Consider the following 24,647-nt stretch of genomic DNA (forward strand, 5'->3'; position numbering starts at 1 on the left):
GAGTTCGTTTCGTCTGTCTGTAATTACTGGCTTTGATGATTCTCCCAGTGATGCACATTTGCTTGTAACACCACACCCTGCTGTATGTACACATCAGAAGGCACGCATAGACAGTCCCGCAAGGATACGTCCACCACAAGTTCCACTTTGCTTCGGCTTACAATAAGTACACGGTTAAACGTGACTCATTTCATGGATTACGGTAGCAGCTGTGTTATTATCACATTACTTCATGGTCTTTATTTATGGGGGTATTTTCATCCTGATGGTGTTTGTTCTTGCGTGAACTCTGCCACAGGGGGAGAGAGGACTTCCTGGATTACCTGGGGATATGGTGAGTATCAACAAAGTCAAAAAAGTAAAAACGGCTGAAGTTATTAACAGTTGTTTGCAGTGGTGAACAATTTATTATTTTTTTTATGTAAGGTGGACGTTGAGTCTGTAATAAAATATACCTAATAAATCTATCTAATTTGGAGTAACATGTTTCAAAGGAGAAGTAGAACTCTGATTGACATTTAATTTAGGCGGGTTAAGCTTTGAGAGTGCTTGATGTATTGCTTAAATGAATAGTTCAGAGTTTGTTTTTTTTAAAGTGGGTTTTGTGGAATAGTTCTGAGCAGTCAGTTCTCTACCCACTTTCTGATAAGGATCAAGGAGACATTTAAAAAAGCTTGATGTACATATTTATTTATCACCAGAAGACTAAAATAAGTACCACTATTTACCATGTAATTAAAGCTGCAGTATGTAACTTTTATAAAAAAGTTTTTTGTTTTTTTTTACATATTTGTTGAAACTATCTCTATGTTGTGACTCTAGTATGAGACAGGTAATCTGCAAAAAATGTTTCTCTATATTCTCCAAGTGCTCTCAGTTATAACTAGAAACAACCAATCAGAGGCAGGAGGCGTGACTTAGTGCTGTCAATTACACTCTGTGTATTGGCTCTCATGCCCATTTTGCTCCCCCTTCTCTTGTTCTCTGCTACGCTGCAGCAGGGAACAGGCACCTGTTGCTAAATCACCTGTTGTGATTTAGCATTCACCTGTTGTGAATGCTAAATCTAATTAGCATAGCCACCGATGATGCCTGGTAAATTGTTTTCCTGTAATAGCTAGTTGTTTCTCCTCTATTAGCACATTTAGCAGCAAATACATGAGATTGATTGATAGTGCAAAGACCCTCCTCCGGGCGCTGATTGGTTGTTTTTTGGTCAGAAATGGCGCATCTCTTCATACAGCAATAGCAGCTCAGGTAGCAGGTGAAGGAGATTGATCTTTTCATAGATTATCTGTCTGATAGTATACTGTCACGACATGATGACAGCTTTAACAAATATGTAAAAATATATATTTTTAAAATTACATACTGCAACTTTAAAGTTTCCACTTATATCAGTGAGTTGTCAGGCTTTTCTGGCACATTAATGTTTTTTGAAATGTAAAAGTAACCATTACTTGAAATATTCTGATAATTTATTTATTTACTTTTTATTTACTATTAAAGGTGCAACAAGAAGGCCTACGAGGTGAAAGGGTAAGTTACTATCTGCCACGAAGCATATTTCAACTATTTGGCTCATGAACTCAAAAGATTATTATTATGTGATATTTTTGTCACCAGCATCCACTTCATTGGGCATTCCAGCAGATTTCTGTGCTTAATTATTATTAATAATAAATTGCATAGTCAAGTCACAACAAATAAAGCTAATGTCTTGTAAAGTCATGTTTTTGTTCTTATGAAATATAAAGAAGGATAATATAAAGCAGAATGTTGGGCACACACAAAGATAACAGTATTAAAATATATATTAAAAACAGCATTAAGAATAATGTACTGTCCAGTAAGGACAAAATTCTAACATGAAATACTTAGCAGTTATCAAAAATAGCATACAAAAGAATGTGAAACTGAGGAGAATAATTATGGAAAGATGTAACAAAATATGCATGTGTATTTGTGCATTTTACGACATCATTTACAGTACATAAAAATAAAACTACAAACATTGGAGATGTGCTAATACTATTTGAAATTTTATTTCAAAAAAGGTCAAACTAATTCTGAGCGTGAGTTTTAAATTGGCTGTCAGAATTTTAAGGCAAATTAAAAATAAGATAAACTTAAAATACAAAAAGATATCACTTTCTAGTGGAATTATAATAAGTAAGCATATGGTAGCTTATGATTATTGGTATTGTTTAAACCTTTTGCAAGTACGTCTCTACTGATGAGACTATAACCGGTAAAGAATTTATCTTCAATGCTAACAGTTGTTTCTGGCTGGAATACAGTTAGCATGGCCGTGCACAGACCATTTAGCATGGTGTGCACCAGTGGTAAATGGCCTGTATTTATAGCACTTCATCAAGCCCAGAGGACTCCAAAGCACTTAACACTACTTTCAGTCATTCACACACTGATTCACATACTGACCAGTCCTGTGACCTGACTAGCCCTCCCCACATCATCGTCTACTCAGTCAGCTAAACTTTTTAGTGATTTTGATAGATAGCTAAATGCCATGTAAAAATCCTGAGCTTAAACTAGTGATTAGGTGAATACATATTTCCAAATGAGTTTTATGCAGGACTTATTAAGTCAATAAACCAAATACCTGCCTCCTAAGATTAGCATTGGGTACCGACACAAACCCTAAAGTGGCATTTTTGAAGTCTGGGAGCAGACAGCTAGCCTCTGCCACTCTACCACCTTAGTTTATATTTTTGTAAATCTCTATATACCTCATACTCCCATATGCTGCTCTTGTTTCAGGGAGAGCCTGGACCTCCTGGGCCTCCTGGAGCAGACGGTCGACCAGGACCAGCTGTAAGAATTACATTTTAGCTTCTTACTTGTGATGTCAAGGGAAAACAGACTATTTGACTGTATATCCCACTCAGGCTGTATTAACTCTGACTAATAATTTGTTTCTCAGGGTCCTGCTGGTCCACCGGGTCTGCCTGGTGAGCACGGTGATCCTGGCCAAATGGTAAGACTTTGACAGAACTTAAATGTGACTAATCTGGTAGTATAAGCTACTTGTACATACAGACATACATATTTTCTGGATCGAGGTGTCTGCATTGTGTATTAGGAAAAGGCATCATAAGGGTTAACATTTTAGATTTGCATGTAAATCCACAATAGGCTTTACAAAAAAATTCTAATGGATATTCTTTTTCAGCAATACAAGTGTTATCATGTAACAATAGTATGTAATTACTGTTATTACATAATTATTACTACATTATAAAGTAATGTTTACTGTTCCTACAGAGTTACTTTGTTCTTACATAGTAGTAACTATGTTGTTACATAGTAGTAATTATGTTGTTACATTGTGGTAGCTATGTTACATAGTGGTTACTTTGCTGTTACATAGTAGTAACAATGTTATTACATAGTTATATGTGCTATGTGTCAAAATTTAAAGTTTCTTATTCAGCTGGCAATAGAAGGAAGAATTGAACCAGAAAATACATAGAGCTAAAGCAGTCCTGAAGGAAACTTAGCTAGGGTTTAAGGCATTCAGGAACAACTAATACAATGGACCGTATATTTAAATCAGTACAACTCCAAAGTCATGTAAATAATGTAATTACTGCAGTCTTCTTCAAAAATTCCTAAATAATAACTTTGACCATCTTAAGGTGGTTGTACCTGCTTATCATTTATTATTTGAAATCAAAGGATGTTCACTTTGGAAAAAAGTGAAGGCTTTATATGAACTTGCCAAGCATATATTATGGTCCAACAAAGCATTTGGCTTTTCCAAAGATGGACGCTAAGTGCTTCTGTCCCAAGACAAAAAGGACCTTTCAGATTGTCGTCAGAAATATGCCAAAAGCCCGAGCTCTGTTATGGCATGGAGTGTTGTCGGTGCTCTTAACAAAGGTCATTTAAACTTCTGTGAGAAGAAAAAGGTCATAGCTATCAAGACACATTAGAATATTTTAATCAGCAATAACTCTGCATATTAATATATTTACAGGGAGTTTGCGACAACTGAAAGCTGTATTGCTTGTTAAGCCAAACAGAATATCCAATATTGGCTTTCTCCAGTCTTATAAAACGTTCAGTTTTTTTAACATTAAAAATATCAAAACACACCAGAATTATTTTGTGAGCTCACCATGAAAAGACAATTTTGTACATTGACTCTGCATGGAAAAAAAACAACAAAAAAACATTTTGAAATAAAATCTGCACGTCCCTGAATCAGTACAGAGACAGCAAGCCAGATAAATGCTCATTTTAAGCTAAAAAATTATGATCATTCTTTAAAAAAATTAAAACTCTTAATATGCAAGAATACAACTTTTAACTGATGAAATTTGATGTTTAAATGAGATGCAAGAGAATTTCTGATGTTGTGGGAGGGAAATTGAGACATAAGGACCTTATTGTGAGCACCTGACTCATCAGTAAGTGTGTTGGAATAAAACTCCTCAGCTGCTCAGCTGGACAGTCCAAGTTCCAGAGAGGCCTTGCTTTGATCCCACCAAGACATCCCATGCTAAATTGATAATAATGTGGTGTTTTGTTTTTATATTGAAAGGCTGTGCAGGAAATGAAAACATGTCAAAGGTCACCACATCTAGTACCGGTAGTTGGACATTCTAAAATGCTTAATGTGAAAAACACATCAGGTGAAAAATGTTGGTTAATGTCACAAAACAGCATTCAATAATTAGCTAAATTGCCTGCTGTGATGAGTGAAAACTCCAGCTGGAATCATTGTGTATTATGTAAACATCAAAATTGGCTAAATTAAATCACCACTTTGCCAAGTCTACTTGGTACTTCTCAGAATTTGTGTTAATTTAATTCTTTTGATAAGGCATTGAGTAGTTTTAATACTTGAAAGAGTTAAAGCTCTTTCAAGTATCCCTATAAAACTTTTTCCCTTCCAATACGATACCGGTATCACAGCTTTGAGTGGACAATGCTGATATTGACCCGATACGATATATGAATCATACATACTTTTATTGCTTATTTTTGGGTGAAAAGGTATCAAAAACAAACTTTCCAGTTAGAGGAAGAAAATGAAACAAGTTTATCCTTGTTTCTTTTTTTGTTTGTTCATTAATTATTTTACCACAGATATAGCCATCATTGGCTTTTGCAATATTCAATTCAGCTCAATTCAATTCAGTTTATTTCTATAACTCTAATTCACAACTTTGAGGCAGTTTGCCAAAAAAGTAATTTAAATTCAATCATACATAGATTCCAATTGATCCTAATTACCAAACAGTACATTAAGGTGTGTTCATCTATTAATTTTAAAAAAAAAGTTTTCTTACAAAGAGAACTCAACAAGTTGCGTGTAGTCATTGCTGTGTGGCATAGGGAAAACAACCACTCCTCACACAGAAAACCCCAACTTTGATGTAAACGGACAAACTTGTAGATGTCATTTAAAACGTCTTGATATTCTGTATTAAACTGTTCCAGGTTTTATGATTCTTGAATGAAAGCAGCTTTCTTCAGAAGTGGTTTCCTAAGGTCCCCCCAAAAAACCAGTTGCGCAGGCTTCCCTGTGTGGTTTGAGACGGAAGTTGTTTCTGGTGGATATGAACCTTATTGAATGCTCACTGATGTTCTTCTTTAATTAAATTTTATTAATCCAAACTGTTTCTTTTCAGGGAAAGAAAGGTGAAAATGGACTGCCGGGAATTGAAGGCCTTCCTGGACCTCCAGTAGGAACAAAATCCTTGTTATTACACAAATTTCCTTCCTTTTATAACAAATGTGGCAAGATAACTTTAGGAATTACAGAATAGTCACAATGGATCTGGTAAAAACCTACATTTTACTATGTGGATGTGTACAAATTTTTGTTTACTTTATATCCTGTTGGTGTCTCTTTTTTTGAGTTTATTCTAATGGTTAACAAAGAATTTGATGTGCTACACCCTTTTAGACCAAAAAGATCAGGCGCATTTTATTTTATCTGGCTGGTGTTGATGCTCTTTCTAAAAAGTTGATGTACATAAATCAGTGTCACTTTAATCCATAATAAATTGAGTCTTTCCTGTCTTATAATCTCATAAAATTACATAAAATTAATTGGTGTTACACAGTTATGTCAAAGCTTCTTCAAGTATCTAATATTGATTTACTTGTTAAGCTTAGTTAAAGTGCTGTCAGTAGCATGTCGCTAGCATGTTGCTAACATTGACTCACTATGTTTAGTATGAATTACTACATTTGTTCGTTAAGCTAAAACTGGCTTAAATGTTAAGGTTAGCTAAAGTTCTGTTGAACCATCAGTAGCAGACTGTTTTATAGGAAATGAAGAGAAATTCATGTTAATTAAATAAGTAGCTGCAAAATGTTTGGTCTGTTAACACTTTGCTGCAATAAGTGGAACATAGACAAAAAACTTAAGCAGCAAATTGTGCCAGATTATGTGCTAAATTTATTTGCGGGTAGAAACACCGGCCAAGATTAAGCAAGCAGGAAAATCTGCTACGTGCTGCCCTCTAGTGGCTTATCAGAGTTACTCGTTCACATTTCCTACTTATTAATGCAATCATTTAGAAAGATATTACTGTAGAACAGTCAAGGCAGCTGAAAAATTCATCATCATCAGTATGAGCAACTCTATTAAAAACAAACAAAAGAGATCTGAGCTCTCTGTCTGACACTCTATTAGTTAGCATAGTAAATGTTAAAATTCCTGACCGGACCATTAGAACAAGGCTGAAAAGATGTGGTTTGTTTGGAAAGTCTGTCAGGAAAACTTTTCATTATAAAACTTTTCATTATAAAAAAATACTGCAGAAAAACTTTCCAGGTTTTCAAAGCTACATCTGACTAAACCACAATAATTTTATGGTAATGTCATTTAGACCAAAGAAAAGATGTTTGGTCTAAAGGCAGCTGTGTTTTTTTTTTTTTTTTTCAGCCCATATGGACATGCACTTTCTATCTGTTGCAAAGCACGGCGGTGGAGGAATGATGATTTGCCTTGTAGATACAGGAGTTTTGTTGTCATTGATTTTGTTTCACATTTCTATGAGGGAACATTGACTCAAGAACATATCTGTCATGGGTCTTTAACCTCTGGGACTCTTAACTTTGTTTTTAAATCTAACATTAATACAATTTAAATCAAACAACACATAGCATGAGAACAATTTAAAAAAAATTAAACAATTTTCTGTTTAAAAGCAATGCATGATGTACATTTATTTCCACAAAAGGATATGTACAGTTTTCTCAAGAAAATGACACTAATGATGTAAGATATTCTTTTTTAGGCTCTAAGCCTTAAAATATGGATAATTCAGTTCAGAAAAAATTATTCACCCTATTTTTGAAAATGATTAAAATATATTCATGGCTGCATAAACATAAAGAAAATACATGCTACATAATGTCTTATGAGATAAGGTGGGGAAAAAAAACTATTCTAAAGACTCATGTATGTTTATTCAAGACAAAAGAAAAAGCTCTTTGGATTATAAATGTTAATAAACACAGCAGGTATTCAACCATTCAAAATAATGATCAAGGTGTCGCATTGGGTGCCATATGGAGTAATAAATCTGTTGTGTTTTACACCCATGAGACTAGATTTATTATTATTACTCTACAACTTGGTAAAAGCCTGGATATTTTTATGTTCTGAAACATAAAAGCTACACACCTGGGGTGTACTTTCTACTCTTCAATAATCTATACCTGAATGATTGTTGAGAAGTATATTTGTTTTTCATTATTGTAATAAAAAATCACATTTAATGGTTAAGTACATGATGAAATATCATTTCAAACAGTGTTTCTTTTCCCCTTCTTTTTAAGGGTCCGCTCGGTCCGCCGGGTCCACCGGGGGGACCAGGACCAATGGGACAGCCTGTGAGTGATGAGCTAAAATCAGTGTTTAACATTCCCTTCTGAAATTGTTATGGAAATAAACATGTTTTGGGTACAACTGATAGACACTAAAGTACCTCCTGTGTGTTTTCCCAGGGATTACCTGGTGAACTAGGATTTCCGGGTAAACCAGGAGAGCCAGGAAAACCTGTGAGTTTAGTTTGTAATCCTAAAAACGTGTCATTCTGTTTTTTTTTTACCTTTACTAAAGGTTTGGAGTTTGTTCTCAGCCACTGTAACCATTTATCTCATGATCTTTTAAGGGAATACCTGGGAAGGATGGCCTGGATGGTCTTGCTGGTACTGATGGCTCTGTGGTCAGTACAAGCCTCAAAATTCCTCTTTTAACCCTCAAACACCTGATCACAATTGTGTCAGAACTACTTTTTGATATCTATAAACAGTTCAGCAAGCTTCAGACCCAAATCTAACGGCCAAATGCTTACGGAAACACACAACACAAATGGCCATTGAAGCTTTTGAGGGTGAAAATCAAAGCACAAACATACAGAACTGTCAGCATGTGACTGTCAGATTTCTGTAGTTTTTGAAACATTTCAGCATCACAGAAAAGCAAAACCGTGAAATCTGCAATGGGGCAATTGCTTTTCCAAAAGTGAAGCAATTGATCAGCGTATTTTTAATCCAAACTTACATGTGACATATTGTCTATCATCTGTAAAGAGCTTTTTGCGATTAAATGGATGCTCTCTTAATGTTGACCTTTTGTCCTCAAAGGGGCCCAGAGGAGAACGGGGAGCAGACGGTTTTCCTGGAAAGCCTGGACCTAAGGTACCACTACTTCATCTATCCCTGGAACACACATAGACTGAGGGAAACCACATTATATGTGACCCCAGGAGGTGGCATATGTTTTCTCCATGTGCAAAGCTGACATTTTGGTGGCTATGTCTCTTATCTGCAGGGTGATGAAGGGCCTCCTGGACCAAGAGGTCCTCCAGGGGAGAGAGTAAGTTCAGACCCTTTCTTATTTAGGACCTGAGATACTTTTATTGAAACAGAAAGTGTGCTTTACAAAGTCATGTAAATTTCTTAACAGGGAGAAGCTGGGGCCCCCGGTCAACCAGGTGCTGATGGTGCACGAGGAGACAGAGGGACTCCGGTAGGAATTAACACCAAAATACTGATTGGAACTGGATGAAAGACCTTTTGTCCAAGCCTAGACAAATTATCTGGAGTATTAGGTGGAACATTACTTGTTATAATATGTAAGAGAAGTCACGATGCTAACAGCAACTAGCCTGCTCACTAAAAACATCAGTTATAGCAGTTGATTTAAGTTTGGGTTTATATTATTATTACTCCCAGTTTGGAGCACAGACTGGGAGCAATAATTATGGAACAGAACATACCACCAGTACTGGTTCACTGCTGTTGACTGCTGCACTATAATACATTTGCTTTTACCTTGCATATTATTAATTACTGAATTTCAAACAAATACAAGTAAGGTAAGGGCAGCCTGAAAACAGCAGGTAGTAGAGTAGACTACTGCCTGTTTATGGTTTAGTTTGTGTTTCAGTATTCAGATTTTTTTGTGGAACCTGAATCCAAATATTCTCAGAAATTTGCCATTTTGCACACTTTTTCATAGAACACATCTAAAATATTTGAAGTAAAATGCAGCTTGGGAACCTTAAATATCTGTGCATTATGCTACTTGATGTGCTACTGGCTGGTGTTTGCCAAGCAGCCAATCTAGGAGTACCATTTCTGTTCCTTGGACTGATTGACTGATTGACATAGATGGTTGGGTCAGATGAACGTGTGATGTCGCATCGTAACGATTTGTGAATTCAATTGAAGTCGTATTGTAAACATCATTTCTAGCTGTAACGTAGAAAAGTTTGAGGGGGATCAATGTTTTTGACAATAAAATGACAACATTTAAACTTCCCTTTTGTATATTTAAAACTGATGTGCCAGAAATATGTGGAAACTCAGTTATTTGCTTCTTCTGTTCTTAATAAAGGGAGAAAGAGGAACAGAGGGACCATTTGGGCCAAAAGGTGAAAAGGGTGACAAGGTAAATGTTGGGAAACACTTCAAGATGGCTGCTGTGGTTGTTGCTTTGTAGTGGCTATACTGAGGTAGTTACCATGCAGACTCTGTGAACTTGCCGTCTCTCGCCTCAGGGTGAAGTTGGGCCACGGGGACTCCCTGGAGTTCCAGGAAACGTAAGTTGACCACCAGCCATTTTTCATGGAGAGTACAAGTCTCTGCTTCAGTTTAAGTTACCATATTCTGTGATGCGTTGTGTTGACAGGTTGCTAATGTCATCCCAGAGCCTGGAGAGCCGGTGAGTAGACACTTATACTTAAGAACACTTTTCTACTGTAACTTTGTGCTGCAATTTTAAACTAACATTCAGCTCTCCTGTCTCACAGGGGAAACCGGGAGAGAAGGGGGAGAAAGGGGACCAAGGAAAACCAGGAGAATCGGTGATGCTTTTTTCTTTCCCTTTTTTTTCCTCTAAGAAAATAGTAAAAAGCACATCTAGTAATGTGCTCACATATCCACTAGATGTCAGCAGAGATTTTTCTTCAACATATAAAATTCTCCTGAACTCAGCAGCCTGGAAGCTGTTCAGGACATCGTGTACAGCAGGCACGTGCAGAGAGGGGGCCTGGGGGTGCTTGAGCACCTTGCCCCTTTTGCTCTTTGCCCCCAAGTGCCCTTTTGGTCAAATTTTTTTTTTTTAAATATTTTCTAAGCCCTCTTCTGACATATACGTATATGTACTAAAATTATTTGGTTTTATGTTTTTTTTTTTTTTTTTTTGTAAAAACACAATAAGCCCTCCGGTCACCTTGTTACCTTTGACCTTTTGCCCGTGACGCATGACGCAATTACCTCTCGCGCAGTGAGATAAAGCAGCTAACTGCAGAGCTCAAAGTGACATATACAATCAAAGTAGCTTTGATTGTATATTTCACAATTTTGTAATTTATCATTGTTTATTAAACTCTGAAAGCTGTGTGGCTTTGTTAATATTCTGTCCTAGAATGCGGTTAGATGTGCCCATTTTTTTTTGAGCACCTGCCCCTTTAGTGGTCTCTGCACGGCCCTGCCGTCCAGTTAATTAGTTTGTATATTATGTCAGCTTAACACATCACTATTAGTACAGCTTTAATATAAAATGCTGTAAACAAATTGTACCTGTGTGAATCACTATACTTTGTAGTATATTACTTCTTACATCAGTTACACAATGTTGAGAAACATTATTTACCAACCTTACAGATTTCTTTTTCTTCCTATTCTTTTGGTCATATATATATATATATATATATATATATATCACCCAAAAGAGTATGAAAATATTTTTAGATTGATGATTTCATTTATTAAGGAGAAAAAATCAACTTCTGGCTCTGTTTTTTGGAAGTTCAATTCCTCTAGCAACACTTGGAGCTAATTACTGCTTGACCTGTACGACCAGGAAATGATTCAAATTGACACCATGAAGTTGGTTAAACGGCCTAGAAAAGTAACTCATTGTGCCCTCGAACTAAGAAATTCAAGATAAAAGGTTTCTTGGCATTTATCAGTCTGCAACGGGTCAGAAAGTCTTAGTGGGGAATCTTCCCAGAAATGGTTGACTTACTGAAGTTACTCCAAGAGGCAGATTGTTTATGACTCATGTCAGAAAGAAAAACTCACATAGAGATAAACATTTCAGGCCTTTATTTCTTGTAATTCTGTTGACTCACAGATGATGAAAACTCCAGATTCCCTGTCTCAGTTACTTGGAATATGAGAGAAGAAAGATAAAAAAAGAAACAGAAATGTTGAGCTTGTGGAAAGTGTATTCATTTCTCTGCACTGAGTATTTGGTTGGGTCTAACTTGGCATGAATTACGGCATGGTTCTGCTGAGGTGGAATGGAAGTTCAGGTTAGATCAATAGAGGTCAAAAGGTCATATGGATTGGTGCTTCTGGTGTCTCTCATCTTCCCCTCCAGATTCTGGGACACTGATTTCCAAATCAAATGCAAACTTTACTTTACTTTCTTCTGAAAAGGGAACTTTGAACCACTGATCAACAGTCCAGGTCATTTTCTCTCCTCTGACTCAGTCCACTCCTTGTTAAGTTCCCCCAAATGGATTTCATTTCTCAATCCCCTCAAGGTTATCCTTGTTGCTGGTGCACATTTTCCTACCACATGTTTTACTTCCACTGAACTTTCTGTGAATATGCCTGGATGCAGCTTTCTGTGAACAACCAGCTTCTTTAGCAATGACCTTTAATGACAGCTCAGTCGGCTGATTTTCCCAGAATAGCAAGTTCTGCTGATCAACTCTAACTGTGTTTCCATTGACCATATAATTGTGCAATTTTGAAAATATATTTGCTAAAGGGAAACACGGCAATTAAACAAAAAACAAAAAAACTTGTTTTTTGATCAAAAGTTTTGCCACTAGGAGGAGATAGTTGTTTTTTTTTTTTTTTTGGCTGTATAAAAATGGGTTTATATCACAAAACTGCAATGGAAAAACCTGTTTCCCATCACACGAGTCACACGGTCAACATGTGACTAAATAAAACTTCCAATAAACTGCCAATAAAACACAAAGAAGAAGTAGTTGGAGGATCATGGCGAGGCATGTTTTTTAACGACTTATCAAACTTATTCATGTGTGATTTTAATTGTGTTTCTTATCTAATGCAAAATTGTAATTTTTTTTTACATTAACGAAATATCAGCAAGATATTTGTAATGGAAATGTCGTTTGAAGGCTGAGGAAACTTTGCAGGTGTTTTGAGTCAATTAGCTGATTAGGGTGCAACACCATGAGTTTCCCGTATTCAACTTTTTTCCAATATTTCAAGCTTCTGAGACATGGATTTTGGGTTTTCTTTTTTTTTCCATGATTATAATCCTGTAATCATCAAAATCACAAGAAACAAAGGCTTCAAATATGTCACTCTCTATGTAACAAACCCATACAGTAAGTTAGTTTCACTTGCTGAAATGAGTGACAAAAAATATTGGGCTTTTCCACAGTATCCTCACTTATTTTTTAATGTAGTCATGCAAAAAGTGGAAAAACTAAAGCTGTCCTCAGGTAAGGTCAGTATCTTGATTCACCAACAAGAGGAGATCAGATATTACTGGCATCCATGAGGAAGTTCCGGGGCCAAACCCGTCTGACTGGAAAGAACACAGAGGTCCTTCTCAGATTTATCTGAAAATATGTCTGGATGAAAATATTCCAGGAACTGAGGCAACCTAAACGCTTTTTGTTGTGAGATGGAACCTGGCTCAAACATGACCTGGATGAAGGTTTTTGACTCCACTAGTCAAAGTCTGGACTTTAATCCCACTGAGATTCTGTCGAATGACCTTCAACTTGTCCTTCACATTCAGGAAAATCCCTCCAGTTTGGTAGAAATGAACCAATTCTGGAAGAAAGAGCAGGCAAAGATTGTTCCAATGTGATATTTCAGTTATCCCAAACACTTGATGGCAGCAGTTGTCACCCAGGGCGGTGCAGGCAGTTTTCAGGTGAAGGGGTGAAAATTTTTGCAGATAGTTTTTTTTTTTAGATTGTTCTCTCATTAAAAGAAAAAAAAAATCATCATTTGAAAAGAGCATATTATAGTGTTGTATTTGGTTATATTTGTCTGATATTACAGTTTGTATTTAGGTGTGGATGAAAAGCAGTAAAAGTTTTTGAGTATGGCAGGTCAAAATTGCCAAATTACAAAAAAAAAAAATTATTGTGAAATCATTATTTAAAGGGGTCGTTTAAATAATGCAGAATTAATTTGTTATATTTTGAATTAATTATATATGCCTCTATTAAATGTTTTGATTTTGTTTAAAAACTACATATATTTATTTCAAGATTTAATCAATTCATATTCCTGTGCTGTATGGAGAGTGAAGAGTGCCAAAATATAGTAAATAAATAACTTATGAAATAATTTTTTAAATGTCATTCATTTATTTTTTTTTAATCGGCAAACATTCTCTCTCCATACATAAGACCCTGAATGCCTTTTATTTAGAGCTACTGTAATTCTTACAATGCAGATTTGCTGAAATACGATGTTTCCCTTCAGGGTCCAAGAGGCTTACCAGGTGAACAAGGTTTCCAAGGACAACCAGGACCACCTGTAAGAACCCCATAGTGTATTTTTTTTTATATAGCTCCACCATTTTGTATGAAATGTGTGTGATTAGCTTTTGGTTTTTTTAGGGTCCAAAAGGTGATACCGGACTCACAGGGGAGATCGGCCGTGTAGGAGACCCTGTAAGCTGTTTTGGCTAAAACTAGTCTTCCATTCAGAAATAAAATGCGCTCTAATCATATAGTCAACACTTTTATGCTTATTCCCAGGGTCCACCTGGTGCGGCAGGATCCCAGGGACCACGCGGTGCACCAGGAAGTGTGGTAAATAGTGTTTTACATTTACCCCAAATCTCTTTTCCAACATGAAAATCGATTCAGTTTGAAAACAACCCATTTTTTACAGGGTATTCCAGGCATCATTGGGCCTCCAGGTCCAGCCGGACAGAGAGGAGATAAGGTGAGTGTGTTGTGTCTGGGCTGGGCTGGATGTCCTCTGTTTCTCTGCCAGTTCTTGAATTTGTTTCACCACATCAGCAGCGAGGAGGATTTTTCACATTAGTGATGCAGAACAAGTCCAAAGTTTGCTCTCTTTTTGTTTTATAAATCATTTATTGTCCCTCCGGGTTCTTCTGTGAAATTAAAACTACAACATCATGATCCAGTTTCCCATTTCACCTGCTATGATGTGTGTTATCTCTTAGTGGATGAAATGGCACTGAATTCATAATACAATGCAATAAATAGATCTGGAGCACCTGATTCCCTGTCAGAGCTCACAACAGACAGTAACGTTGCTTCTTCTTTTGATTCAACCGTTTGTAATAGGGAGAGCAAGGTAAACCAGGACAACCTGGTTCCCGAGGCCCACCAGGAGAGCCTGGTATCATTGGACCTCCTGGAGCACCTGGGAAGGGCAAAGATGGCCAAAACGTAAGATTATTAATTAATTTATGTCATTTTTTTTCACTCTTTAGATCTGTTTAGTTGCTAATCTTTTAATAATAATCACAGCAAGATGTTCCTCTTTCAAGTGTTACAAGAGTGTTTTGCAGCAGATACCCTGGCATATCTGTGCTTTTGCTCCAACAATATTTATTACAGTGTAGTAAATGTACACTGTAGAAAAAAGGGGTAAATGTATCCTAGAAACATGAAGTAATTTTCTGTTAAGTTTGAACAGGTTTTCCTGTTTTCTACTTTATCAATGCCTGTGAGATATACGGTAAAAATAGGTAAAATTTAAGTTTTTAATCTACAGAAATGTTTGAGTGTACCAGAAGCAGCTTAAATTTTAGTTTTAGATTAGCAGAAATGTGAGTAAATTAAACATGATAAACTGTCACATCATGGTAAAAATACGTTTTAGAGCTCACAGAAATGTTTGTACAATTAACTACTTCTCTTTTAATTTTTCTTACATTGAACTTTTCGGGATGCTTTTTAATGAAGAGCAAAAATGACTTCCATATGCTGGTCCACGTCAATCAATTCCCACTCCTCTGCTTCACTATCACGACTCTACATTAGCTCATATGTCTATCTATTCAATAAGTTAGCAGCAAAAAGAGTTTTTGAATTGAACATTTTGCTTATTTTGTTTGGTTTTCGATTAAAACATAATGAATTGTGAATAATTACAGTCCTGTGATTAACTCTAATTCATTTTCTTCGAGTTCCACCAGTCAGCTGACTGGGAGGGTTCAGCTGCTCTGTGCAATAAAAAACTAGAAAAAAAACACATATTTTCACCAGCTTACATCTCAAGTCTTGAAACCAACTTTTTAAATGAAATAACAGGTCCAGCATATCAATGTCGGTTTGCAGTCTTCAGCTGGCTGCTTTCCATAATCTTTACCTAAATGTAATTTCAAAGAATGGATCAAATGACTTTTTTGGTGCAGAACAGATGTTGGAATTGCACCAGGTTCTTCATAAACTACAGTATTAAACTGTCAATTCAAATTTACCCTCCCAAAGCTGCTGCTGCCAAAACTCCGATTGAAATGAAGTTGCTGGTCTTGACTGACATTTCTATGGGTCCTTCTAATCCTCAGGTTTCACCAACTTCCACATCTCAGTGGTTGTTTATTATTTTTGTGTTGCCTCAGTTTTGCTGAGTCATCTAGCATTTATTTACTGTTTTTACATATAATTAATGAAAGCATGGACATGAAGTTAGACATGCTTGTGTAGGAATGAAAAGCTATAGGTTATACAAGGCCATTAAACTTTATTTATGCATCATATCAAGTGGTGGGACCCGATTAAAATTGAGTTAACTGCAGGGTCAGTAATTCATTATTAAACTATATATTTACAAAGTAGGCATCATGTTGAATTCAAAAATCTTTTTGCTGCTAAATTATAAATGAACCCTTAGTAGGCTAACGAAAAGCAGCTTTATCATCCATTGTTGTTGTTAGCGGATGTTGCTTGTGCATCAGATTTACAGCTGTACCAGAAACAAAACACAAAGTTTCCTGGCTGGAATGCGAGAAATTGTGTTAAATTTTATAACGTATTAAAGTCTATGTAAATAATTCATCAAAATTAAATGTGTTAAGGTCCCGGTCATAAACGTATAACAACCGCAAAGTTTTAATGTCATTTATTGGACTTTTTCTTTGTGGTAGACCAACACAGGATAGTTAGTAGAATGGTATTATTGTACAAAGAAAAATTTGAAAAGTGTGACGAGCGTTTGTATTCAGATGTTAATCTGACATCTTTACCTCTGTTCGGCTGAATCTAATTATAGTTTACTGGCTAGAGAGCGTCAGTAATCAAATACAATGAAATTAGGTCCAGCTTACAGTCCAAGTCAAGGCAAACATGTGGAATTAGTTGTTTTGAAGAAAAATAAACTTTTTGGCCTACATGTAGGGTGTTGTGTGGTAGAAAACCAATGCTACACATGTCCCTGAACACACCATCTGCACATGGTTCACCTACTGGTAGCACCATCATATAGAGATGCTTTCCTGAAGCTATTACAGGGAAGCTGACCACAGTCAACCGCAATTAAGTCTAAAAAAAACTTGAGACCCCCTCTAAAGACACATATAACTGTCTATTTTTATAGTTCAAACACCAAATATATCATAATATTCACAGTAGTAGCACAACCTTAGTACTACCACAGAAGCTAGCATCTACAGTCTTCCATATTTCCAATCTTGGATGAACGGCCACTTGGCTGACTGGACTGACTCTTAGCAAATGCCAGCTAAAAGTGTGACAGTTAGCATTGTGGCTAGGTGTTTCAGTCTCGGCTCCATTTTCTTTGGAATATTTTAGAAAATAATCCCCAACTAGGTGGATTTTTGCGCAAATAATTTAGTTACATTCCAAAGAAAATACGCGAATAGATTGGGGGTCCACCGTGTGTATATGCGAAGAATTGGAAGCTAATTAAATGGCTTTCAACCTTGTTTTAGTCTACATCAGGAAATCCTAATAAAACATGTAGAAATTAATTTTAACATAAAAAAGTGTGATAAATATGAAGGGATGTGAAGAATTTTGCAAAGGAATGTATTAACTGAGTTTTTAATGTTAAAAAGTATTTTTCAAAATAAATAATAAGGAAAACAACTTAGCTATTTCTTTAAGTAAGTTTAAGATCTGAACATTAATCCACAGTCAAATTAAGTTCATGCTGCACTTCTGAACCTTTTGTGTTCCACATGTTTCCTCCCTGTAAACATCTGTGGGCTTGTTGAGCTACACAGTAACACAAACATCTGTCTGTGCAGAAAACGAGCCTAAGTGGCAGATTTATCTGCACACCACAACACGTTCCTTCAGACATGCGTCTGTCCTGCTGACGAGGCGGGCGCAAACAGGAAGGACATTGTTAAGATGCATCGCATTAAACCAGCGCAGGAGTGCAACAACTGCTGTTGTTTTACAGTTGCCAGGCGCTGCCAGGAGGCCCCACTGGAGCAACACGCCTGGCGGAAATTTTTGCAACAAGCTCAAGTTATTGATTGGAAAAAAAACAAGAAGAAAGAAGTAATTTAAGTGCAAACAGTTTGTTTTTATTTGTGACCCTACAGGGAGAGCCGGGACCACCAGGGAATCAAGGACTACCTGGAATCAAGGTATAGTGATTTAAAAACATTTTTATAATTAAGTTTTCAAGAGCAGCAACTTCTTCACCACACCTGGATTCCTTCTATGTGGAAACTGAACGTTTAGTCTCAATAAGGAAATGTACAACTTGAACGTTAGAGTCAGGCTCATTTCAAGAATAAAGTTATTATGAGAATAATAACAATAATAATAAAGTGACAGTATTACACAAATGATAAAATGTGAATGAAGTGATATTATGAGAGGAAAGTCATAGTATTAAGAGATTGCATGACAGTAAACTCAAACTAAGATGAAAAAAGTCTTAATTATGTGAGATTAAAGTCACAATGTTACCAGAATAAGGTGATAGTAATATTAGAACAAAGTGATATTACAAGAATAAAGTCACAGTAATAAAATCATATTATGTCACTATTGTTGTAATAATACAGAAATATTTATATTACAAAGATAAAGCCATAATATTACCATAATAAAGTTGTATATTTGGAGAATGAGTTGGTAACCTTATGGGAATTTCTCCATACAAAAAAATTAAAAATGAAATGTTAATGTAGTTGTAAAATTATTCTTTGGTCTCAGTTTTACAAATGACTTTAGCATCAGATTATCATCAGTAGCAGTTTTGATCTCATTAAAATGACTTTTTCTCTTAATTTTACAACTTCTGATAAGATTATGACTTTATTGTCAAAAGATTTCACCTGGTGACTCTAGTTTTTGCCAAGTCACAATTCTTTAAAAATTATTACATAAGAACAGCATCCAGAGTATTTTGTTGTACTTTATTTAATCTCAAAACAATGTAGACACAGGGTTCACATTAAACTTTGTTTAGCACCTTGCATATTTAGCATCTCACCAGTGAGCTTAGCTAGCATTTAAAAAAAAAAAAGCATACTCCTTTGTGAAAGTAGAATCTTACCGTAACACTGAGGCTTCCACACGTTTCCTAATCCAGCATTTTCCATGAGGGATAGAGCTCAAAAGCTCAAAGTGATCAAACAAAACAACTTTGCTAAATTTAGCTTAGCCGTCTTATGCATTACTGAAAGCTTCATTCTCACTCGGTGCCCTGAAGAATCCGACATTTATCAATATGTTGTAGAAAACAGATATTTTCAACTGAAATATCTTTTTACATCTCTGTGCCGCCTCTCGAATTAATTTGAACACCCATCTTTTACTGGAAAAAGCTAGTTTTGAAAGTTTTTCCTGGAGTAGCAACTTCCACACCAAAAGGTGTAGTTTACAGCACCACCTGGTGGACAACAGGTGGTGCTGTACATGTCTACAGCAAGAAAAGCTTATTTTGGTAAACTTATCAAATAATCATACGTATATTTCCTCCTCTGATGATTAAGGGTTGGTGTTCAGCTCCACATTAAATGTACTGTGGTATTTTATCATTGCTAAATAAACATAAAATATAATATTTATTTTTTCCTTAGGGCCCACCTGGACAACGCGGACCCCCAGGGTTACCTGGGGACAGGGGCTCTCCAGGGGAAGGGAAAGAGGGACCTCCGGTAAGAACATGATTCTGGGCTGAAATGATTCACCTTCGGTGGACTGAATCGCAGAGATCCATATGTTACTATGTTTGTCTCTGCAGGGGCCTCCAGGGAAAAATGGGGAACCAGGACCTGCGGTAGTTATTCACTAGATGAAGATTACAGAATATGTCTGTCTTTCTGCTGTCCTTCTTCAGTTTGTGTGTCTGTCTTTCAGGGGTTGAGAGGCCAACCAGGAATTGCAGGTCCTCAAGGTCCAGCAGGGCACAATGTAAGTTTAACCCTAACGAATAACTAAAGAATGATGGGAACTTTCACAGCAGAAATGTTGTTTGGATCTAGCATGTCTGGTTCTGTAGAATTTGGTGGATGTTATATATTTTTTTTGTCATTTGGCAGGTAACCCTTAATTAAAAATTTAACTTTTTGCTTTTGCTCCAAACTAAGGGTTTACCAGGAAGGCCAGGAGAAAAGGGATCTCAAGGAGAGCCTGTAAGTTTGCATGTTAAGTGCTTTTGCACTCATGACTCAATCTGTAGGTTTTCTCATTTTTGAGCTCAAAGAGCTGTGACTTCAGTATCGTCTAGCGTTTTTCCTTTGAGAGAGTAATACTCCCGTCATCCGGGGAAGACCGGTGCAACATTTCCCATTTCATCCTTTCTGGGCTCTCAGATCTTTCCTTGCTGAGCAGAGTAACATTCTCTTGTTTTAGCTGGTTAGGTCTATGATCTAACCTTATTTTGGGTGGTTCAACTCTGAATCATGGTTTCTACACATTCTGGACAGTATAGAAATAAATGTAAGTATTTTCTAAAGGTCTATAGGGACAGAAAAAGAAAACAGTAAAAAAATTATATTTCCAGATTTTATTCTATATTCCATTGTTTAAAAGTTGTTTCCATCTGTCAGTCAGTTTATCACAAAATTAAAGGAACAAGTAAATGTTGAAGTTCTTTAGACTGGTGAATGATGTTTTGTTTTTGGAGATATCATGGCCTACTTCAAGCAGTCCCGGTTAGGGTGCATTCACACCAGCCCTAGTCAGTAGTCAGTTTTAGTCTAACTGTAGTCCAAGTGAAGGTTTATTTGGGGAGGTGTGAATGCACAATCAGACCAAAAAATGTAACTCTGGCCCACCTGAAAAACAAGGTCTCAGTTCAGTTGAAGTGAACTCTGGTGCGATTCAAATGCGTATGTGAATACCAAGCGGACCAAGCAGGCCACTCCAAAAGCAGGAAGCGGACTATAGTACAGGGCATTCTGGGTGAATACAACTAAAACAAATGCATGAGGCTAGCGCTAGCGGGAAAAATTTCTTATGGTCTTCTACCAAAGACAAAAGAGAAATACTTCAACTGCTGAAAGCTAACATCACTCCATGTTTGTTTACATTTTGTGAAGAAGGAAGTTGCGCTCATTGTCTTCTTCAGAGGTTTTTCTATTGTTTTCTTCAGTGGTTTTTGGTGCAGCGCCACAACAGGTGAAAGGCGAACAGGTTTTTTCAAAAGGTTTGATGCGTTTGACCCAATTTGGTGTGAAAGCAAACCTCACCAGCTGAAAATGTAACAATGTTGCAATTTTGGTTCCTAATAGAACCAAGTCTACTGGACTATCAAGTGTGAATGATTGCTTGGTTCTACTGACCTGGCAGTAATCAGCCATGATTACTGCCAGGTGTGGCTAATGAAATTAAAGTTAGCTTTCTCAAAAATGGTGTTGTTACAATTTATTCATGATCTAACAAGGTGGATGATTACTTTTCCCACTTAGGCCAGGTTTGTTTGGCCAACTTTTTTTCCTCCTTGAACAAAATCCTCTTTTCAAAACTACTTATTCTTATCTTTGTCTAATAATATCATTTGCATGACCATCTGAAACATTTAACTGAGACAGGAAAACTGAGTTTACTTGCTTATTGCTAAAGCATCTTTCTGGTTAGTACTGATAAAAGCATTATTTGTATCCCTAAACAATTATTAGAAGTATAAGTATTCCCAATGAATACAGCCTTTAATCTTGTTTTGTGGATGACTGTTTTCTTTTTGCTTTCTCTCAGGGAAAATCAGCAGATCTATCCGACTTAAATCTGAAGGTAAGGAGATTCTCTGCCACATTACTGAGAAAAGAATTCACATGGATTCCCTGGCTGACCACTTCATCACAAACCTGTCTGTGGCATCTTTAGGATATTTGCTCAGACTGCCCCGCAGGTCCGCCAGGACCGCCTGGACTACCAGGGGTTCCAGGAGATAAAGGACACCAGGGACCTCCTGGAAAAAATGGCCAAGATGGATATCCGGTAAGAACAAAGCCATTACCCTGGTCTCATAATTCTGAAGTTCTCCCTGGCGATTTAAAGTCTATTATAGTACCTTTTCACATCTTTAAGAGTTGTGTTATAAAGTGTGTCTTCACTAAATTCACCCTTTGTGACGAATGAGGTCCGAGCTTTGGCATCATCTGTCACTGTAGCTGTGATGGATGGCAAGGCTCTGTCTGCATCATTAGTTGCGCCTCCTGTGGGGGGCAACGGTGAACTATTAGAACCCACCAGTGGCGCTCTGCAATGTCTGCCTGGGCAGAGACTGATGGCTTTCTGTGCTATTACAGGGGCCCCCTGGACCAACTGGACTTCAGGGGTCTCCTGGAGGTGATGGCGCGAAGGTAAGTTTACTCACTGGCCTCAGTCTTATTGCTCCAATGGGAGAATCTAACAAGTTAATCATAAGTTGGAAAATTCATATACTAGGTGACGTGGTATCAAGATCTCTAGCAAAACTTAACTTATACTCACATTCCTTTACAGCAATTTAAAGATTTTTTGTTTCTCTACAGGGCATAAAAGGGGATCAAGGACCTCCTGGAGGTCCTGGAGACAAAGGAGAAAAGGTATATTCATCATGAGTGCTCATATATTGTATTTTTTGGGGGGTGGGGGTGCTAACTGGTAGTACAAAGCAAAATATTGCATAATTGTGAAGTGGGCTGAATACATTTTCTTAAAAAAAATTAATGATAAAATGCGTACTGCCTTTGTGTTCACTCCATTGAATCTGAATTCTATTTTGCTGCAACCAAAGCTGAAAGACTTTTGGGTCTTTCTCTTTATTGAAAACAATGTCAGACCAAACTGCACATGGCAATACGGCAGACATGTGCGTTCGCTCTGTCTGAGCAGAGAATGAACACCTGCTTGCAACTACCTACATCAAGGCAACACAGATTGTCACAGAAAAAGTAACAAAAAGTGTAGCGCAAAGGGTTGCTTGTTCTGTATTACAGTAGAGAGATTTGCAGAAGAAAATATGAAATTCATTCAAGGACAAACTGGGCAGCAGTGTGAATGAATAAGTACAGAACAACCTAAACTCAAATCTTTGACAGTCTCCTTCAGCTTTGTACATGTTGATGCATTCATTCTCAATTATGTTTTTAGTCTGGACTTTGACTGGGCCATTTTAAAACATGGATATGTTTATCCTAATATATATACCATGCCTCTGTTTGTATTTGGGGTTACTGTTCAACTAGATGAGTCTTCTAGTGGGTTTTCTTCTAGAGATTCTTATATTTTAGATCATCCATCTTCCCTGATAAAACCTATCCCTAAGGAATGATGGTGCCACAGTGGAGACTGTGTGAAGTACTAATTTTTAATTACATTGATCTCATTTGACCAGAGCAGCTATAATAGCAGACAGTATTGACCAACATTTAATAGGCCTTTTAATGGATTAATTTCAACAATCTGCTTATATTTCACAAATGCCAGATTTGTGGAGAGCACCAGGAACCTTTTGATTGCTTCTCCAAGCTTATACTAAAGTTTAGAGAAGCTCTACATCCCAAAGCTAATAGCTAAGGCTGTTAGCTTTAGTAAACAGGCATATCTTAGAGATGCAGGAGAATGACATATTGTTTTGTAACCTAACCCCCATGTGTTCTTTGACCTTTGTGGTGTGTTCTTTGACCTTTGTGGTGTGTCCTTTGATCTTTGTGGTGTGTTCTTTGATCTTTGTGGTGTGTTCTTTGACCTTTGTGGTGTGTTCTTTGACCTTTGTGGTGTGTCCTTTGATCTTTGTGGTGTGTTCTTTGATCTTTGTGGTGTGTTCTTTGACCTTTGTGGTGTGTCCTTTGATCTTTGTGGTGTGTTCTTTGACCTTTGTGGTGTGTTCTTTGACCTTTGTGGTGTTTTCCTTGATCTTTATGAACTTAAACACATAGGTGGGCTACACTTACTAATTAGGTGGCTTCTGTAGACAGATTGGATTGGTGAGATGGGATTTATGGGCCCTTTTAGAGTTTATTTGTATGAAAAGGTAAACATCATGTCGTCATTTCCTTTCTGCTTGGCAGCCATACACTACATGGAATTGGTCTCTCACATAAAATTCAAAAACCTTGACTTTTTGTAATTGTAGCAAATTGTAGAAAAGTTAGAAAGTTATGAATACTTTTCTAAGGCACTACAGCTGAACTGGGTAGCTGTGTTTTAACCACCACTGCTTTCATCACAGGGCCATCCAGGACCCCCTGGCCATCCAGGTCCTGCAGGATTAATGGGTGCTCCTGTAAGTAGCTTTTTTATAAATAGTGATCAGTATTTACAGAACAAGCAAATTTGGGATTTTTTGCAAATCCACATTTATTTGGTGCTACAGCATGGTTTTCTATTTCTGTTGACCTTCTTTGGTGCTACATCTTTATTCTTTAGGGTAACGACGGCCAACCTGGCCAAGTTGGACCCCCAGGCCCTCCTGGAGAAAAGGTCAGGCTGCATTTGCTGTATTCTCCTCTCAGAATGTTCATTTCCCATATGTCATTTTGTGCAGCCTCTAGCATGTAGGTCAGCCAGCACGCGCTGTAATAGCAGCTATTAATCATTTCTTGTTTTTCTCTGGTGACCACGGCGTGTTTGTTTTCTCCAGGGCAAAGAGGGACTCAAAGGAATCCAAGGACCACCAGGTCTTCCCGGCTTGATAGTAAGGGAAAAGAACATTTTTATGTATTGTGACAAAATATTTTACACTAACTGAAG

At 36.9% G+C, this 24,647-nt stretch overlaps 1 protein-coding gene across 1 annotated transcript in view; it reads left to right on the forward strand.

Moving 5' to 3' along the window:
• The window catches only part of col22a1 (collagen, type XXII, alpha 1), a 70,301-nt gene that overhangs the window by 34,560 nt on the left and 11,094 nt on the right, over window positions 1-24,647 (forward strand). Inside the window, exons 16-47 of the mRNA XM_088010084.1 lie at window positions 299-334; window positions 1,510-1,539; window positions 2,782-2,835; window positions 2,945-2,998; window positions 5,661-5,714; window positions 7,825-7,878; window positions 7,993-8,046; window positions 8,160-8,213; window positions 8,635-8,688; window positions 8,822-8,866; window positions 8,957-9,019; window positions 9,890-9,943; window positions 10,053-10,094; window positions 10,184-10,216; window positions 10,305-10,358; window positions 13,987-14,040; window positions 14,124-14,177; window positions 14,265-14,318; window positions 14,401-14,454; window positions 14,823-14,927; window positions 18,056-18,100; window positions 19,547-19,624; window positions 19,711-19,746; window positions 19,827-19,880; window positions 20,057-20,101; window positions 21,666-21,701; window positions 21,795-21,908; window positions 22,220-22,273; window positions 22,445-22,498; window positions 24,127-24,180; window positions 24,324-24,377; window positions 24,538-24,591. Coding sequence (XP_087866210.1) covers window positions 299-334; window positions 1,510-1,539; window positions 2,782-2,835; window positions 2,945-2,998; window positions 5,661-5,714; window positions 7,825-7,878; window positions 7,993-8,046; window positions 8,160-8,213; window positions 8,635-8,688; window positions 8,822-8,866; window positions 8,957-9,019; window positions 9,890-9,943; window positions 10,053-10,094; window positions 10,184-10,216; window positions 10,305-10,358; window positions 13,987-14,040; window positions 14,124-14,177; window positions 14,265-14,318; window positions 14,401-14,454; window positions 14,823-14,927; window positions 18,056-18,100; window positions 19,547-19,624; window positions 19,711-19,746; window positions 19,827-19,880; window positions 20,057-20,101; window positions 21,666-21,701; window positions 21,795-21,908; window positions 22,220-22,273; window positions 22,445-22,498; window positions 24,127-24,180; window positions 24,324-24,377; window positions 24,538-24,591 — 1,734 coding nt within the window. The remainder of the gene's footprint in view (window positions 1-298; window positions 335-1,509; window positions 1,540-2,781; window positions 2,836-2,944; window positions 2,999-5,660; window positions 5,715-7,824; window positions 7,879-7,992; window positions 8,047-8,159; window positions 8,214-8,634; window positions 8,689-8,821; window positions 8,867-8,956; window positions 9,020-9,889; window positions 9,944-10,052; window positions 10,095-10,183; window positions 10,217-10,304; window positions 10,359-13,986; window positions 14,041-14,123; window positions 14,178-14,264; window positions 14,319-14,400; window positions 14,455-14,822; window positions 14,928-18,055; window positions 18,101-19,546; window positions 19,625-19,710; window positions 19,747-19,826; window positions 19,881-20,056; window positions 20,102-21,665; window positions 21,702-21,794; window positions 21,909-22,219; window positions 22,274-22,444; window positions 22,499-24,126; window positions 24,181-24,323; window positions 24,378-24,537; window positions 24,592-24,647) is intronic.

Source organism: Poecilia mexicana, unplaced genomic scaffold (genome assembly GCF_051168715.1).
Source record: "Poecilia mexicana isolate PSO_F unplaced genomic scaffold, ASM5116871v1 scaffold_11, whole genome shotgun sequence".
Classification (NCBI taxonomy): Eukaryota; Metazoa; Chordata; class Actinopteri; order Cyprinodontiformes; family Poeciliidae; genus Poecilia; species Poecilia mexicana.